This window comes from Neovison vison, chromosome 5 (genome assembly GCF_020171115.1).
Source record: "Neovison vison isolate M4711 chromosome 5, ASM_NN_V1, whole genome shotgun sequence".
Taxonomy (NCBI): Eukaryota; Metazoa; Chordata; class Mammalia; order Carnivora; family Mustelidae; genus Neogale; species Neogale vison.
In genome coordinates, this window is record NC_058095.1 from 104,646,884 (window position 1) to 104,663,787 (window position 16,904).

Below are 16,904 nucleotides of genomic sequence, written 5' to 3' on the forward strand. Positions count from 1 at the left end.
TGGAACAAAGGGGTGCTGGCGGCACAACTTGTTGTTGGGTGGAAAATGAGGAGAAAGTTTGAGATCACCCAAGAGTTGAGCAGGCTTGGAGAACTTGCTCTACACATCAGATGAAGGGGTCCTGCCATCTTGTGTATCTCAGACTATACTCTTCATCTCCCCCCACCCCCCAAAAGCTCCCCATCCTGCTCTTCCTTGGCCTCTTCTCAGTGACCGGCATAGCCACCTCCCCTTGGGTCCCCGTCAGGAGCCTACGAATCATCCTTGATGCTGGCCACTCCCAGGTTGACGAAATCCAACTCATCCCCAGCTGTGGGACTCTGTTGGCCTCCCAGTAGCCCCCTTAGCTCTCGGTTCCCTAATTCCTACTGGTCTGTTAGGCTTCACCCAGTCATCACCCCTCCCTTTCTAGATTCCTCCACTCACCACCCCCCACCACTGCCCGACTCAGTTAAAAGACATCAAAGGAGCACTCCTTGGATCTGTCTCTCACTGTTCTCATCACCTTGGTAGGCACTAGCCTCTTTACCTGCCTGTCTCCCTACCTAGAGAACAGAGCCCAGGATGGTGGAGGAAAGATGGAATCATAGACAGGTGTTTCTGTCCTCTCTGGGCCACTCCTCCAGTCCTTCAGCTGGCAGTTGTCTCCAAATGGTTTCTATGGGATGCTGTTAAAGCAGGAGGGGGATAGTGGGGGCTTTCCATCCCTGCACCTCAGTTCCTCCTCCACCAGATTTATGTTTCTTTGGTCCTAAGATAAACAATTCTCTTTGCTCTTGTTTGGAAAAGAATCACTGGGCATCCCTGACTCCGCGGCTCTTGCTGCATTGGGGTTCCCGCCCTCCTGCACATCCACTAGAAAGGTCTTCTTGAGTTGGGCTGTCCAGTTGTCTCCCCCTGAAAACTGATTCTCCACACCGCCATCTTGTTCCCACAGCTTGCTGAAGTCTGCCCAGGGGTCCATCGGGGGCTGAGGAGGCAAGGCAGGGTGTGAGAGAAAGGAGGAAGCTCCTCCTACAGCCCTGGCCCTGACTCCTGACAGTCAGAGGTCTTGCCCGAAACCTGAACATTCCCACAGTGATACAGAGCCACAGAGGCCTGGCTGCTCCTGGAATGAACCCATTCTTCTCCTATTAGGAGAGTTTGCTCAGCACACTTAGGAGCAACCTGTCCTCTCCTCTCCCAGTCTCTCCACTGCCACCCCACACCACAGTGTAATTCCACAGTGCTATAAGGCTCACCAAGCCCTCATGCCATTTTTGGCATCTAAAGCCACATTTCAGGACCTAGGGCTGTCATTAGAAAAGGAATGGGGCCCAGAGGCAGACCCTTCCATTTACTACATGACTGCTCTTATGTAGTCACTTTGCTTTCTGAGGTATCTGTTTCCACATCTGTGCAATGGGTTGATGTACTTTTCCTGTCAACCCACAGAGTTATGGTGATGGCTACGTGAGTTGGTGAGTGTGTAAGTGCTTGTCAGGTAGGAAGGGAGGCACAAAGGCAAGGTAAGTAGATGTGTTAATAACAATGAGGGTCAGGCCTCAGAAAGGGGAGAGTGGATGTTTCTTACTGTCGGAGGTTTCTTACTGGACATCTCTTACTGTCTACTCTCCAGTCCTTTCCGTACCAATGCCCATATAGACCATCTAGACCCAGAAGAGAAGTTGGGTGTTTGAGTTGCCGACCACATTAGTGTACATTCATTTAACTTTTATGAACCCAGGGCATTTTAATTTTAAAAAGAATGGAGAGAGAGAAACTTAAAGAAATTGATAATTCAGTGACACCTGTGTGAACGGGAACACACGGTGGCAGGGAGACTGTCCTACACGGTCCAGGTGACTTCATCATCCGGGAAGGGCGGTGCTTTAGTGGGCGGTGCTTTAGAGCCTCGGCCTTAGGCCACGCCCCTTTCTCCGCCACAGAGAAGCGGGAAGTGGAGAAGTTTGGGGCAACAGTAAGAGCAATAGGACCATTAGGGGATCCCCCCCCTCTTGTATTCCAAATGGGTCACAGGGGAGCAAGAAGCACAGGTGAGTTGTTTGAGAGCCCTGTGGCCTTCTTTGAAAAGCCGTGAACGCTCTCCAGGTCTCTGAGACTGTTCAGAGTGGAAAAGAAATGATTGTCCCACAGCGTGACAGTAGTGTGGGTGGCTCAGCTGCTCTCTGTCCCTGTCTGTCTCTAGCTGGAGTTGTCTGAGCCTCTCCTCCCCCATTCGGACTTTCAGAGAGAGCCACAGGGTCTCTGTTCACGGACACTCCCACATGCGGGGCTCAGGGGGGAAGCGCGCAGAACCGAGCTGTGTGCAGACAGCCGTACAGCCTGGCGGGTGGGAATATGGCCTCGGAGAAAAAAATGAAGCTGGCCCTATTGAAGAAGTTGTTTTCCCAAACCTCTCCCCAGGACTTTATTAGATCTTTTGAAGCAAGGAGACCAACAAGCACATCTTTTCTCCCACATATGGGGTCATCCTGGACTTGAATCCCAATCCAGCAGAGCCTGGACCCTGTGGCCCTTGTTTCTGGGGCTCAAGCTCTGCCTCGGGAGAAGGCTGGTGGTTGTGGCCCTCCGTCGGCGTTATAGTGCCCGTCTTCAGGTATCTGCTCCTCGGCAATATGGCCACCACCTTCTACCCAGAATGCTTTCTCCTCCTCCCAGAGAGCGTTCTCTTCCTCCCAGAGGGACTTTTTATCCTCCCACAGGGCCTTCTCCTCCTCAAGAAGAGCTCTTTCCTCTACCCACAGGGCTTTCTCTTCCTCCCACAGGGCCTTGTCCTCCTGAAGAAGGTTCCGGTCTCTTTCCCATAAGACATTGTCCTCTTTCCAAAAGGCCTTATCCTCCTTCCAAAAGGTACGATACTTTTTCCAAAAGGTTTCCTCTTCTTCTCGGAAAGATCTTTCCATTTCCCAGAAGGTTTTTTCCTCTTTCCAGAAGGTTTTCTCTTCTTCCCAGAAAGGTCGCTCCTCTTCCCAAAAACCTAAGATCTGACCCCGGAAAGCACGGATCTTGCCTCGGAAATTCCACATCTCTTCCCTGAAGTCTTCTATTTTCTCACGAAAAATGTTCATCTCTTCCCGAAAAGCCTTTTCCTCCTGCAGTTTATAGATTAGTTTCTTCTGGCGAATGTTGGGTGAGGAGCCCACCATTGACCGGAAGCAAGCAAGCCCCATCCATTTGCTCACCTTGAAGGGAAACATCTTCTTAGTGAGCCAGAATGGTGCGGTGGCCATGATGGAGGACAGGGCCATTGGCCAGGTCCAGGTCAGCTGGTCAAACCCTGTGGGGGCACCACAAAAACATGTTCATGAGTATCACATGCCAGAGAACAAGCCCCTGTATTACCTGTTTCTCTCTTTGTCCCATCAGCTGTATTTGTGAGAGCCAAGATTTGGTAGACAAACATGCTGGGGGGTCATGCCTTTGGGCTGAAGAGGCGGTTAGTATATTCAAGCTCAAGGCTGCTAAAATCAGAGAGTCTCAGCCAACAAGGACAGGGGTTCTCAACAAGGGCACCAGAACACACGAGTATGTTGTGCTCACTTAAGGGGTGTGTCACGGGATTTTTTGCTTTTAAGTAATGCAACCCCCAGATGACTTACTTTTGTTAAACCAACCAGAATTCATTTATTTTTTAAAAAGATTTTATTTGTCAGAGAGAGAGAAAGAGCACAAGCAGGCAGACTGACAGGCAGAGGCAGAGAGAGAAGCAGGCTCCCCAGTGAGCAAGGAGCCTGATGCGGGACTCGATTCCAGGATCCCGGGATCATGACCTGAGCTGAAGGCAGTGGCTTAACCAACTGAGCCATCCAAGTGTCCACCAGAATTCATTTAAAGTTGTGTCATTCTCACTTGGGGATTGCTTATAACCTTTTCATGGTCACGCTCATGACAGGGTGCCATATATGTGAATATCCTGTCACAGGTCACCTGGAAAACAGAGCGTGAGACCCACTGACCTAGAGGGGACCGTTTTAGTAGAAAAGTCTTTTTGGGGACCAGAGGCTTAAAACAGTAGGTTGAGAGACAATGCCACATGTTGGCATATGGAAAAGAGGAGCTCTCACAATAGGGAGTAACATTGCACTGTAGGGAAGACGTGTTATGACCCAGCAGCTCCACTTCCAGATATGTACCTGGAGGAAACTTATGAATCGTGACCAGGATATACATATAAGAATGTCTGAGGAGCTTTGTTCAGGGAAGCACAACACTGCAAACAATCCAATGAACATCACAATAGAACGGAATTTAAAAATGGTAATCTGGGGGCGCCTGGGTGGCTCAGTGGGTTAAAGCCTCTGCCTTCGGCTTGGGTCATGATCCGAGAGTCCTGGGATCGAGCCCCGCATCGGACTCTCTGCTCGGCAGGGAGCCTGCTTCCACCTCTCTCTCTGCCTGCCTCTCTGCCTACTTGTGATCTCTCTCTCTCTCTCTGTCAAATAAATAAAATATTTAAAAAAATTTTATTAAAAAAATGGTAATCTGTTCACGCACTGGAGAGCATAGCTATGTGCAACAATGCGGGTGAATCTTATAAATGTTGAAAGAAAGAACCAGGATCAAATGATTTCAAAAAATTGAGTTCCCAAAGAGGCAAAACTAAACTCTGTTGTTTATGGACATATACATAGGCGATAACACAAAAAGGCACAGCAAGGAAGTGAGTCCCATAATTCGAGATAGTGGCTACTTGTAGGGGTGAGGGTGGGGTGGGAGGTGTGATACTAAGGGGGTGTCTAGATGAGGATGTGAGGGGGGCTGAGGGGGGCTTCTGAGGGGCTTGCAGTCTTCTGTTTCTTGACTTGGGTGATGGTCGCGTGTGTGTTCATTAGAAAAATGTGCTACACTCTATGTTTATACTCTATGTACTCCAGTTAGTGTATTGTATTTCACGATAAAATATAAGCTAGGGGAAAAGGAAGGAAGGAAGGGAAAGAAAGAAAAAAGAAAAGAAAGGAAAATATAAGAACAGAACAGGGAGAGGGAGAGGAAAACATTGCCATGTATCTGAGGTATCAGGTATTAGAACTTTCAGACCTCCCCACCGACATTCCAGTAACTGCAAAGGTGGGTCAAGGGATGACAGAAAAGGTTAGACATTGGAGAATGGGTAGAAGCAGGGAAGACAAGGAGGGCGTGCCCCTGGTGAGGCCATTGATTTCCATTTTGAGCTTTCTGGAAGCAGCTGCCAGGGTCGGCCTCACTCCGTGGGCCTGGCTGAGCACCATGCAATGGAGAATTTCTGGTCTTTCTCCTTTTTCCATTTTCTGACTTGGGAGGAGAGCGTGGAGGGAGAAGGAAGGACACAGCTGGGGGGTGTGTGTGTGCATGTTTAAGAGAGACGGTGGCTCCACTGTGGGCAGCTGGTGGCACCGCCATATTCACCCAGCCACACAAGCAGAAACCTGGAGCTCACCCCGACTCCTTCCTCTTCCTCACCAGACTTTGAATCCATCACCAACCCTCCCGGTTAACATTTCTTGAAACCCCAGCCCCTGCTTCATCTCCTTGACCACAACTGGTTCAGGCCAGGACACCTCCTACCGTCTCCTGTTGTTCTGGGATTGATCTTACCCTTCCATCTGCCCCAGGGGTGTTTCTAAAACACATCACATCACGCCTGCTCACAAAGCTCTGAAGACCCCAGCCCAATCCAACACCCTGATAAGATGCCCACTGTCTCCAAAGCTAAGTTTCAGTAATAATAGACTGTATCCAGTTCTCTGGACAAGACCCGCAGTTTCTTGTTCTTGCCTCCAGGCCAAGGAACGTGCTGCATCCCCCATAGTCTCCCATTGTGGGCTTGAATTCTTGTCTGCACCGTCCCCTCTGAAAGCTACTTGGACCCTCCAGGGAGCCTGGGTGGCAGCTGGTTACACATCTGTCCAACTCTTGATTTCAGCTCAGGTTGTGATCTCAGGGTCATGAGATCCAGCCCCGCCTGAGGCTCTGTGCTCAGCGGGGAGTTTGCTTGAGATTCTCCCTCTCCCTCTACCCCTCCCCACCATGCTCTCCCTCTCTCCCTCTCTTATTTATTTAAAGATAAATAAATCTTTAAAAAAAAAAAAAAAGCTACCTCCAGCTGAAGTCAATCACCACCTCTTCCATCGTACTGCGTCTACCCAGTCCCCTGATTTACTTGTCACATTTGCTTGAAATCAGGTGTGGGTGTGCCTTGTTGCCATCCCTGTAACCCAGTATCTCATATGAAGCTGTGGATATGAGGAGGTAATTGATAAAAATGTTGGTTGACTTGAACTGAATTTCATTGAATTTTGGAATTTTGATTTTCTATGTTGTATTTTGGTTATTTGTCTTATTTATGTTACTGTCGATATCTTGAGGTGGGAAAAAGTGCCTCCTCCTTCAAGTGCCTGCATTTACCGCTTTCCTTTACGAGAACACAAAGCAGGCCCTCAACGAGTGTTTGTTGAACTGGTTTAGGAAACTCTGTGGGCAAAGCCTCTGGGTCAGCTGGAGTCCAGGACCGCAGGCAACGGCAATCAGCTTTCTAATTACAATGTCAGGAACAACAGTGACTACACGCACATTCATTCAGCCCTTTGATGCTGGGCACTTTACCAGCACTATCTGTTTAATCCTGTTAACCATACTATGAGATGGGCACCTTGATTAACCTCATTACATAACTCAAGCTTGAGCAAGTTAAAAACCCATTCAAACAATTAAGTAGGTGAGTCAAGATTCTGTTAGTAAGTGCCAGGAGTGCATTACGTGGTCAAACAATACTGTTTGTAAACACCATCGGGCTCATATTTTCACTAGGAAGGCTGTGTGTATGTGTATGTGTGTGTGTGTGTGTGTGTGTGTATAAGAGTGACAGCATTTGTATCAAGCCCTTGACTTACTGATAACAACTTAATGATAACATTTAGCAACCTGGTCACTAATTTTAAATGAACCTCTTTTCTCCTCACACAATCCTACTGCTGGAGGAAACTATGCCGACTCCCCCCCTAAAAAGCAAATCAAAGAAGATGGAATGTTACCACTGAAGAAAATAACTATATTTTTGAATAAACAATGAAACAACAGTCACAAAAGTCTACTTTCATAAGTGGAACCTGTCTGTTCCCAATTCGCAACAAAACAAAACCAACCAACCAACCAACCAACAGAAAAACCATTTTGGGGCAGGCTTCTGGCTTTCTTCTGAAGTGTTTCCTGGACCTATCCCAACACCAAAAGTAACCACCTTCCAAAATTACACTAAAGCTTTATTTCTTACTCCTTGGGTAATGTTCGCACTAACTAGAGCCCTCACGGAATCAGATTAATAAATTCCCTTCTCCTTTTGGCCAGAGATACCAACAGTTGCCTAAGTCCGCATTTCTCTTGTCCAGTTTCTTCCAAGCTCTTCTCTGGCTCTTTCCATGCCTGCACGCATTTGCTGCTCTAACACTGGTTGTTGCTCTTGGCGGGCTTTCCTCTCAGGGCTGTGCTCCATGAACAGTGTGGGCATTCATGAGGAGAGAGCCCCTCAAAGCTGGGTGGAGAAGTCAGTTCGGGGGGGCTGGCTCAGTCCATGCAGTCACTCGAGAAAAAAATCTACAAATCACAGGTCTGTGAGCACTAAGTGTTCACTCTACCTGATTTTCCCCCCAAGTCTGATTGCCTGCTTGGCAACATCAGGAGAAATCTGCTTATGGCACTTGCTGACAAGAAATAAATGTATTATAAGTCAAGTATTCAAGGACTGCCCCTTGTTGCCAGAGGATCTGGGTTCCTACGTGTGGAGAAACAGAGGCCCATGGGCTGAAGCTTCTTCAGCTTCCAGCACCCTGTCTTGGCATTCACATCCGGGTTAATGCTCTCCTCTGGGCTCCTGGCCAAAGCTGGGCCCTCCCCACCCCCATCTTCTCACAACCCAGTAGGAACATTATTTCCTCAGCAATCCCTTATGGACCTTCCCCGTCTCTCTCTCTCTCTCTCTCTCTCTCTTTCTGCTCATTCTGGCCTCTGGGCACACAAACACACTTCAAACGACCACCCAACTGCCCAACCATAGAATCCACTAACTCCCTGTGCTCATTTGCTAGCCCTCTTTCCCTCGAAGACTCTTCTCAAAGAGCAGCTGCCTATCACTATACACCGCTTCTGAATTGCATGTATGCCTCATCCGCCAGCAATCTGTCTTTTGCCTCCTTCTGCCACTGAAATTAAATTTGTCAAAATCATGAGTGACTTGCTAGTTGCTTAGTCCTTTGTCCTCACTGACCTCTGGGTAGCATTTGACATTAGTCCTTTTTGAAGCTCCTTCCCCTTGGCTCCTATAACACAAGGCCATCCTGCTCTGGTCCCACCTCCTAGACTGCTCTTTCCCCATCTCTTCGTGGCCTCCTTTTCCCAATGGAATATACTTTATCCTCAGAAGGCAGTACCCACACCTCATGGAGCTCTTACAGAGGATGAATTGGGTATGTCAAGTACCTAGCCCAGTACCTGGCCCATAGTAAGAGCTCAATAAATAGAAAGCCATTTCTTGCTGTATCTCTCAGCCACCTTCCCTGATGCCTAGGCTCTAGCCTCAAACATGCCAAGGTTTCCTCAGTTCCCCGCCATGCTGTTCTCTCTCCTTAGATAGCCTTTGCCTAACCCCACTTTCCTTCACCCAGCTAACTCTTCAGGACTTGGTCACCTCCTCTAACAGCCTCTCCAGACACCCCTGTCTCCACCAAGTTAAGACTGAGCAGATGCCCCTCTTGTCCCACTAGGAGCACTCCATCTCACACCTCTGTGTCTGGTATCCTGTAAAACGACAGGTACATAATACGTGTTAAGTAAATGGCAACTGAACGAAGGGGAGTCCCTGGGTTAGAATGTTAGGGAAAATTCATTTGCAAGTTTTTCTCATGACGACTTAAATTATCTTTGAAGAAGAGATAAATTAAGCGTGATATCAAATACATAGAAGTGTATGTAGATATAAAGCAAAAGATAAAACTGTAAAGGTGTACCTACAGAGATATAAAAACATGAACCAAAGAAACACGCCTCATCTTCAGTATAGTACTTCAGGACAAGAATGTAGTTTTAAGGAAAACATTATGTATAACTCTATGCTTCAAGACACTACTATCCAATCTAAAGCCAACCGTTACTTACTACTTAGCTGTTTCCCAAGTGGGCAAGTACCGTAGCCCTCAGAGGGCAGGCAACCATTGTTACATCACAGACCCCCTAATGCTGTTTGCAGTGACCCCTCTGCCCCTCTTAGTCCTGACTCACAGGGTAGGGAGGGCCAGGATGGGTAGGAGACTTTAAGGAGTAGAGAGAGAAAAACTTGCCCATCTTCCATCTTTGACTTCACCAATAAGGTGGCTGTTGATGACTCACAAATGATTGTTACCTCACATTCTACCTGGATGGTGTCCAGGAGCAGGCTTCTGGAAAACCACGTTGCGGTTGTGGGTTTGTAGGTGAAGAATCCTTTCTCTTGCTGCTCTCGAGATGCTGTCTTTGGCTTTTGACAGTTTGACTGTGATGCGCTCATGCATCCCTTTGAGTTTATACTACCTGTGATTTGTTGAGCTTCTTAGAGATGCAGATTTGATGCAGTGGTTTTTCCTCAAACTTGAGAAGTTCTTGGCCATGATCTCTTCAAATATTCTTTCTTCCACTTTATTCTTCTTTTAGGATTCCTTTTATATGCAAGTTAGTAGCTTGAGGGTATCCTACAGGTCTCTGGGGCTCTGTCCATTTTCTTCATTCTTTTTTTCCAAATTTCTATTGCTTAGACGGGATAATCGCAATTGATCTGTCTGTGCTCATGTAGGGAGTCCACAATTCTGCCTTAGCCTTCAGTTCCTTGCTGTGCAAGACCTCAAGGTCAGCTAGAGGTGAAGGATTATGAGGCATGTACACAGTCACATATGTGTGACCTTCTCGATTCCCATAAATATGTTAGAATTTTTCGGTGTCTCCATGTTATTCCCCAGTTTTTCCTTTTAGGTTATTTCTCAGCTTCTTTTTAGCTCCAACTGGTAATACTGCCTCAGGAAACTGAGATATTAAAAAACTGCCACTATATTTTTTTTGGCAAATGCCCCGAGGTAAAGCCTATTTGTACAAAATTAGCATTGACTTAGGTCAAACACAGACAAGTCCTGTGGATGGAACTTTTCAGTGAACTGCCAGACAGGTCAAATAGTAATGATTCTTTGGAGAAAGGGATTTTGGGGACTCCAAACCCAACTTGTTCCCTTTCATGGCCATTCTAGAGGTCCCAATCATTGGCTTTAATCATCATTCTTTTCTAATATATATTCTGAAGACTATCCCTTTCCCTATAAATACACTTACTTGATCTCACATGTTTTGATATGTCACATTTTAACTATCCTTCAGTTAAACTATTTTCTGATATCCAGTGTAATTTCTTCTTTGACCCACTGGCTATGTATAAGTATGTTACTTAATTTCCAAAAACGTGGGGATTTCCAATTACCTTTTTGCTGTTGATTTCTAGCTCCATTCCACTCTATGTCTGTACAAAGCATATGGTTTGTATATTTTGTATCATTTCAATTTGTTAAGACTTGCTTTATGGCCCTGCATCTATTAAATTTTGATAAATGTTTCATGTTCACTCGAAAATAATTGGTGTCCTTCAGTTGTTTGTTGCTATGTTCTCTCTGTATATGAATTAGGTTAAGTTTTTAACTATGCTCCAATCTTCTATATCTTTGTTGATTTCTATGACTGTTCTGTCAGTTACTGAAAGGATATACTTACAGATCTATTTCTCCAAATCTATTTCTCTCTCCTAGTTCTGTCAGTTTTTGCTTTATATACTTTGAGGTTAGGTTATTGGGTATACCCATATTTACAACTATTATATTTTCTTAACATACTAACTTTTATCTTTATGAAATATCCCTCTTTATATTTGGTAATGCTTCTTTCCTTAAGTTCTACTTTGATATTAGTATAGATATATCACCTTTCTTTCATGTTGGCATGGTGTATCTTTTCTATCTTTCCATTTCAACTTTTCTGTGACCTTGTATTTAAAGTGTAGTTCTTGTGACTAGCATATAATTTAGTTTTGTGTTTTCCACTCTGAAACAATTTGTCATCTCATTGGGATATTATTTTATATTCACATTTAGTATAATTATTGATGTATATTTTGATTCAGCTCTGTCATCTTAGCACCTTTTCCGGACTCACTTATTCAACGTTTTTTTCTTTCTGATTAATTTATTATTCCATTTCCCTTTATTATTTCAGTAGTCATATATTCTTTTAGTAATGATCCTAGAGATGAAAATAGGCATCCTTGAACAACTAAAGTATAATATACATTTTCACCTTTATCACATTATTGATAATGCTAGAATCTTAGAAGATTTTTTTTAAAGATTTTATTTATTTATTTGACAGGCAGAGATCACAAGTAGGCTGAGGCGCAGGCAGAGAGAGAGAGAGAGGAGGAAGCAGGCTCCCTGCTGAGCAGAGAGCCTGATGTGGGGTTCGATCCCATGACCCTGGGATCATGACCTGAGCCGAAGGCAGAGGCTTTAACCCACTGAGCCACCCAGGCGCCCGAATCTTAGAAGATTTTATCCCCATTCACATCCCTCCCTCTCATCTTCTACATTTTGTTGTCATGAATTTTTTTTTAACGATTTTTATCTATTTATTTGACAGACAGAGATCACAAGTAGGCAGAGAGGCAGTCAGAGAGAAAGAGAGGAGGAAGTAGGCTTCCTGCTAAGCAGAGAGCCCGCTTTGGGGCTGGATCGCAGGACCCTGGGATCATGACCTGAGCCTAAGGCGGAGGTTTTAACCCACTGAGCTAATAGGCACACCTGTTGTCATGAATTTTGATTCTACATATATTTAAGACTCCAGAAGCCTTTACTATTACTGTTTTGTAAAGTCAATGTTTATTTATAATTACACATATTTTTATCCTTTCTGGTGCTCTTCACTTTTTGCTGCATCTCTGTGCCTCTCTTTGAGATCATTTTCTTTTGCCCCCCAAAATCATACCCTTTAAGTTTCCTTTATTATGGGTCGTGTGGTGTCTTCTCTCAGTGCTTATTTGTTGCAAATACTTTTATTGTGCCTTCATTTTTTATACCATCCAATAGACTTTATTCATAAGCTAGTTCACTTAACATGTTTCTATTACGATGTAAACAAATGTTCTTCCATTTTTTTGGTCTTCGCATATTGAGTATTTCATGGTAATAAGATTTCAAAACAGTGTAAGAAATGAGTTTTTAATTTCTGTAAACACACTGGTGACAAAATCAGCATTTGTCTCTGATGAATTTGTATTATCATGACATTGGTTCTAAGTTTTTAATAGAAAGAAAGAAAATGTACTTTGGGGCTACCCAACATTGAAATTCTAAAATCAGTAACTTTGGGTTTTTTTCAGAAATGCAATCCTTTATGATACCATCTGTCTTCATCTTCAAAGCATATTTCCACTAACTAGAGAATTCCAGGTTAGTTGTTATTCTGGCCTTCACTGTTCTGTTGAGAAGTAAGCATCCATTTAATTATTGCTTTTTTAGAAAAGTAGTATTTTTTTTTGTTGTTTTTAGCTGCTATTAAGACTTTGCCTTTTATCCTCAACAGTTTTATTTTGTGTGATTAAATATACTTTATTTTGTATTTGTCATGCTTGGAATTTAAAGCATATTCATGGCTTAATGGTTTTTATAATTTTGGGGACATTCTTGGCCAAATTTCTTCAAATATATCTTCTCAATTTCTTCTCTTTTCCATTTCTAATACATATATGTTAAATATTTTCACTGGGTTCCTTATATTTCTTATGCTCTTTTCTATATTCTCCATTTTTTTGGTCTTTTTTATTTAATCTGTGCATTTTCTACTGCCCTATATTCCAGACCATTATTGTGTCTTCAGCTGTGTTTAATCTGCTGTTAAACTTATCCATTCACACTCTACTTTTATTTATTGGATATTTTTCAGGTCTGGAATATCCATGTGATTATTTCACATAGTTTTCTGTGCCAAGTTTATTCATCTAGATTTTTAATTCCATGAACGTATTAATAACAGTTCAATATATATATATATATATATATATATATAATTATTATAAAAACCTGGGTCTTCTCTGGATTTCTTTGCATTGTCTGTTTTCCCTCTTGGTTGTCTGTCAAAACTGGTTTTCTTCTGTGATTTGTTACTTTTATTAATGTTATCTATTTCCAGAGGTACTTATTTGTTGCTTCTAATAGACAGAGAGGCTAAAAGCTGATTAACTGAATCCAGTCAGGAGTTGCTATGATTCTAAAACCAGGTCTTAATCAACCCTGTGAGATATGCTTCTCCAGTTGACCCTTCCTCCAGAAAATATGTCCGTGATGTTTTCCAGTACCTCTGCCCTCTAATAGGTTCTTGACTCTAATTTTATCCCTCTAAACATTTTCATATTGATGAAAACTCTGCTCATACTTTCCAGCTTTTCATTCACTGCTTTCACTTTTGGAATCGGCTTCAAATATCACTCACCTCTACTGACTTGATTCCTTATTCAGATCTTGGTCTAAAAAATTCTCCCTGACTAGATATTTCTGAGATGTCCAGTACTTCTACTTGTTCCTAGCAGGATATGTTGTCTCAAACAACCTAGTCAGCCACTGCCCAGTATAAGACTCATATGGGGGCTTACAGCCAAAAGAGTGAAATGATGTTACTCAAGACTTTTGACCTAGCCAAAAGACCCAAAGTAGATGCAAATGAATTTATTATATAATTGATATTGCTAGCATTGATTGATCATTAACTATGTGCCCAGTTGCGGTTCTGTGTGCTTTTACATGTATTATCTCACAACAAATTAATAAACTAGATAGTATTGCTACTTCCATTTTACAGATGAAGAAAGACATACATGGAGAAGTTAAGAAACTCACCTAAAATCACACAGGAGTAGAGCCCATATTTGAACCTGGGCAGTTTTTTTCAGAACACATATCTCTCTGACACAGAAGATTGCTGTGATAAGGGAGGCAACAGGTAGTCGTAGTCCTGATGAATATTGTAGCTGGGGAGTCAGAAAGGAATCAATAGCTACAAGAAATGTTTCAAAGAAAGACTCATTAGGTGATCAAAAGAGTTGCATGGGATGAAGATGAAGGAAGTACGGGCAAGGCTAAGGGGACTGGCTTCCATGCCTAGAAATTGACCAGACACTGATTAGAAATTAGAAATTGAGATGGAGTTGATTTAGGTGAGTTGAATTATCGTTATGGAAACCTGGGGATCCTCAGTAATTCACAATTCACAAAATGTTGGCTGTTCCAAGCAAACCTTACAGTCTCTGGGGAAATGGCAAATAAAATTATTATTGCAGAATGTGAATGGAATACTGAAAGTAACTTGATCTGAGCATCAGTGAGCTCACAGGATTGAAAGGATAAGCTTTTCCCTTGCACCACCTGCTCTGCTCCAAATCAACAGCTTCTGTTCCCTCAAGACAAAGTTTAGCTTAAATTCTGTACAATATTATTATTTTAAAAAATAATATTGCCATTATTACCAATTTTCAGAACAATACATGTTCATTATAAGAAATATTAAGAAATAGAGCAAGGATGAAGAAGAAAATTAAAATCATCCATAATCCCAGTACTCAGAGGTAACCACTATAAACATTTAGGGTATAGTCTTCCACTCTTTTTCCTATGCTAATGGCTAGATATAGTCTATGTGACTTTTTTTGCTGTGCATAGAGCTTTGTGGCTTGCCTTTTTATGTAATAATATATCACAAGCACTTCCCCATTTCTTTAAATATTTCTGAGAACATGATTTTTAATAACTGCAAGATTGCATATTCCCCTCTTTTTGGAAATTGATTTATTCTGTTAAGAATATAGATTATTTTCTTGGAAGAGTAGGTCAAGCTGGAAAATTGCTCACAGATGAAGACAATGGCAACATAATCAATCATTGCTGCCCATGGCTTCAGTCTCTGTGTTGAAAGAAGAGAATTCATTTTAGCAGCACCAGTCATAGAAAGGGATCGTTCATGGGAAGTTGGCCTTGTGAAGGCAGAGACTTTTTTTGTTCCTGCCCTACTCACAGTGCCCATTTTACAAAGGGATTCTGAAATAAAGCAGAAAAAGATAAACCACCTGATAGATAAATCACCAAAGACTGTGAATAACTAGATTGCTGACAAACAAAAAATGACTCTAGGAAAAAATTCCCAACCATACTTAAAGAGAAAAGCAATTAAAAATAAATATTGCATTTTCTACCTACTGGACTGGCAAAAATCCAAAAGTTTGACAATACACTCTGTTAGCAAAACTATGTGGAAATAGGCCCCCTTATATTGTGCTGCTAGGAGTGTTAAATGTTACAACCCCTAGAGAGAGGCATGGTCAGTATCTAACAAAATTATAGATGCATTTACTCCTGACTCCTCAATTCCATTTCTGAAAGTGTATCTCACAGGCACACCTTCACAAGTACAAAATGACACTTGTAAAGGTTATACAATTCCTTGGAGTATTGTAACTTCAAAAGATTGGCAGTAATCCAATTTTCCAGCAATAACGGACAACTTAAGTAGATGATGGCCTGTCCACCCAGCAGAGTACTATGCAGCCATAAAAATAATACAGCAAAAGTTCTACGTGTTGATAGGGAGAGGTCTCCAGGATATACACAATGAGAAAATCACCATCAACAAGATGCAGAATACTGCTATATATTGTGTAAGGGAGAAAATAAGAATACATACCTCTGTATTTGCCTATATTTGCACAAAGAAATATTAGTAGAAAGGGGCACCTGGGTGGCTCAGTTGGTTAAGCATCCACTCAGGTCATGATTTCAGTGTCCTGGAATTGAGTCCGACATCAGGCGCCTTGTTAGTGGGGAACCTGCTTCTCCTTCTTCCTCTCACTTTGTGATCTCTCTTGCTCTCTCTCAAATAAATAAAATAAAATAAAAAGAAATAATAGAAGAAAAACACCAGCTAAAAAAAATGGTTGTTTATGAGGGAAACAGTGGAGGGGACAGGGATAGAAGTAAGACTCTTCTGTGAATACCTTTCATGAAGTCTTTGGTCTTTGAATAATGTAAATGTTCTATAAAGTCTAAAATAATTCTTAAAATTGGAAACAAACCCATGAGCATAACCATACATCCATTATTACCAGGTCTGCACAGAGGAAGGATTTATTTCAAGTAATTTTAGAACACGGTGCTTTGACTTTTAGCTCTTAGTGGCTAAACCACATGATGTTGGTCAAAGGGCACCATGTGAGGTCCTACAATGTATCCTCCACAAAGGTGGATGTCCAGGGATGAGTTGTATTCCCCAGAATGTCATATGTTGAAGTTCTAACCACAGTACATCAGAATGTGACCATATTTAGAGATGGAGTCCTTAAAGAGGTAATGAATTTAGAATGAGGTCACTGGGTGGGTTTTAATTCAATATGACCCGCATCCTTGTAAGAAGAAAAAACAGGACCCACATATGCACAGATGAGAGACCATGCACAGACACAGGTGAAGATGGCCATCTACATGCCAAGGAGAGAGGTCTCAGAAGAAACCAAATCTGTCAATACTTTCATCTTGAACGTCTAGCCCCCACAATTGTGAGAATAAATTTCTGTTGTTTAAGCCACTTAGTCTGTGGTCTTCTCTCACAGAGACCCTAGCAAACCAATGCAGTGAGGACTTTTCATTTACTGCTTCATTCCTGCATTGAGAACAGTGTTGGACACATCATAAACATAGTTATTGAATGGATAAAAGGATGAATGAGTGAGTGAATGAATGAATGTTCCACTCCTAGAGTTTCAAATAAAAACAGGAGAAAAGATCTCTACTTGCAGCTCTCCTCTGTCTGTGGTTTCTATTCTTTGG

At 42.7% G+C, this 16,904-nt stretch overlaps 1 protein-coding gene across 1 annotated transcript; it reads right to left on the reverse strand.

Annotated features, from left to right (window-relative positions):
• Positions 1 to 2,531: 2,531 nt before the first annotated feature.
• On the reverse strand, positions 2,532 to 9,307 carry CCDC70 (coiled-coil domain containing 70). The gene is made up of 2 exons (XM_044250665.1): positions 9,253 to 9,307; positions 2,532 to 3,280 (listed from the first exon to the last, which is right to left on the reverse strand). Exon 2 carries the CDS (start codon positions 3,249 to 3,251, stop codon positions 2,532 to 2,534), a length of 720 nt encoding a protein of 239 aa, XP_044106600.1. The 5' UTR covers positions 3,252 to 3,280; positions 9,253 to 9,307.
• Positions 9,308 to 16,904: the final 7,597 nt, after the last annotated feature.

What these genes read in the sequence shown, in the direction of transcription:
- CCDC70 (XM_044250665.1), bottom strand. Translation starts at nt 3,251, where the DNA reads ATGGCCCTGTCCTCCATCATGGCCACCGCACCATTCTGGCTCACTAAG.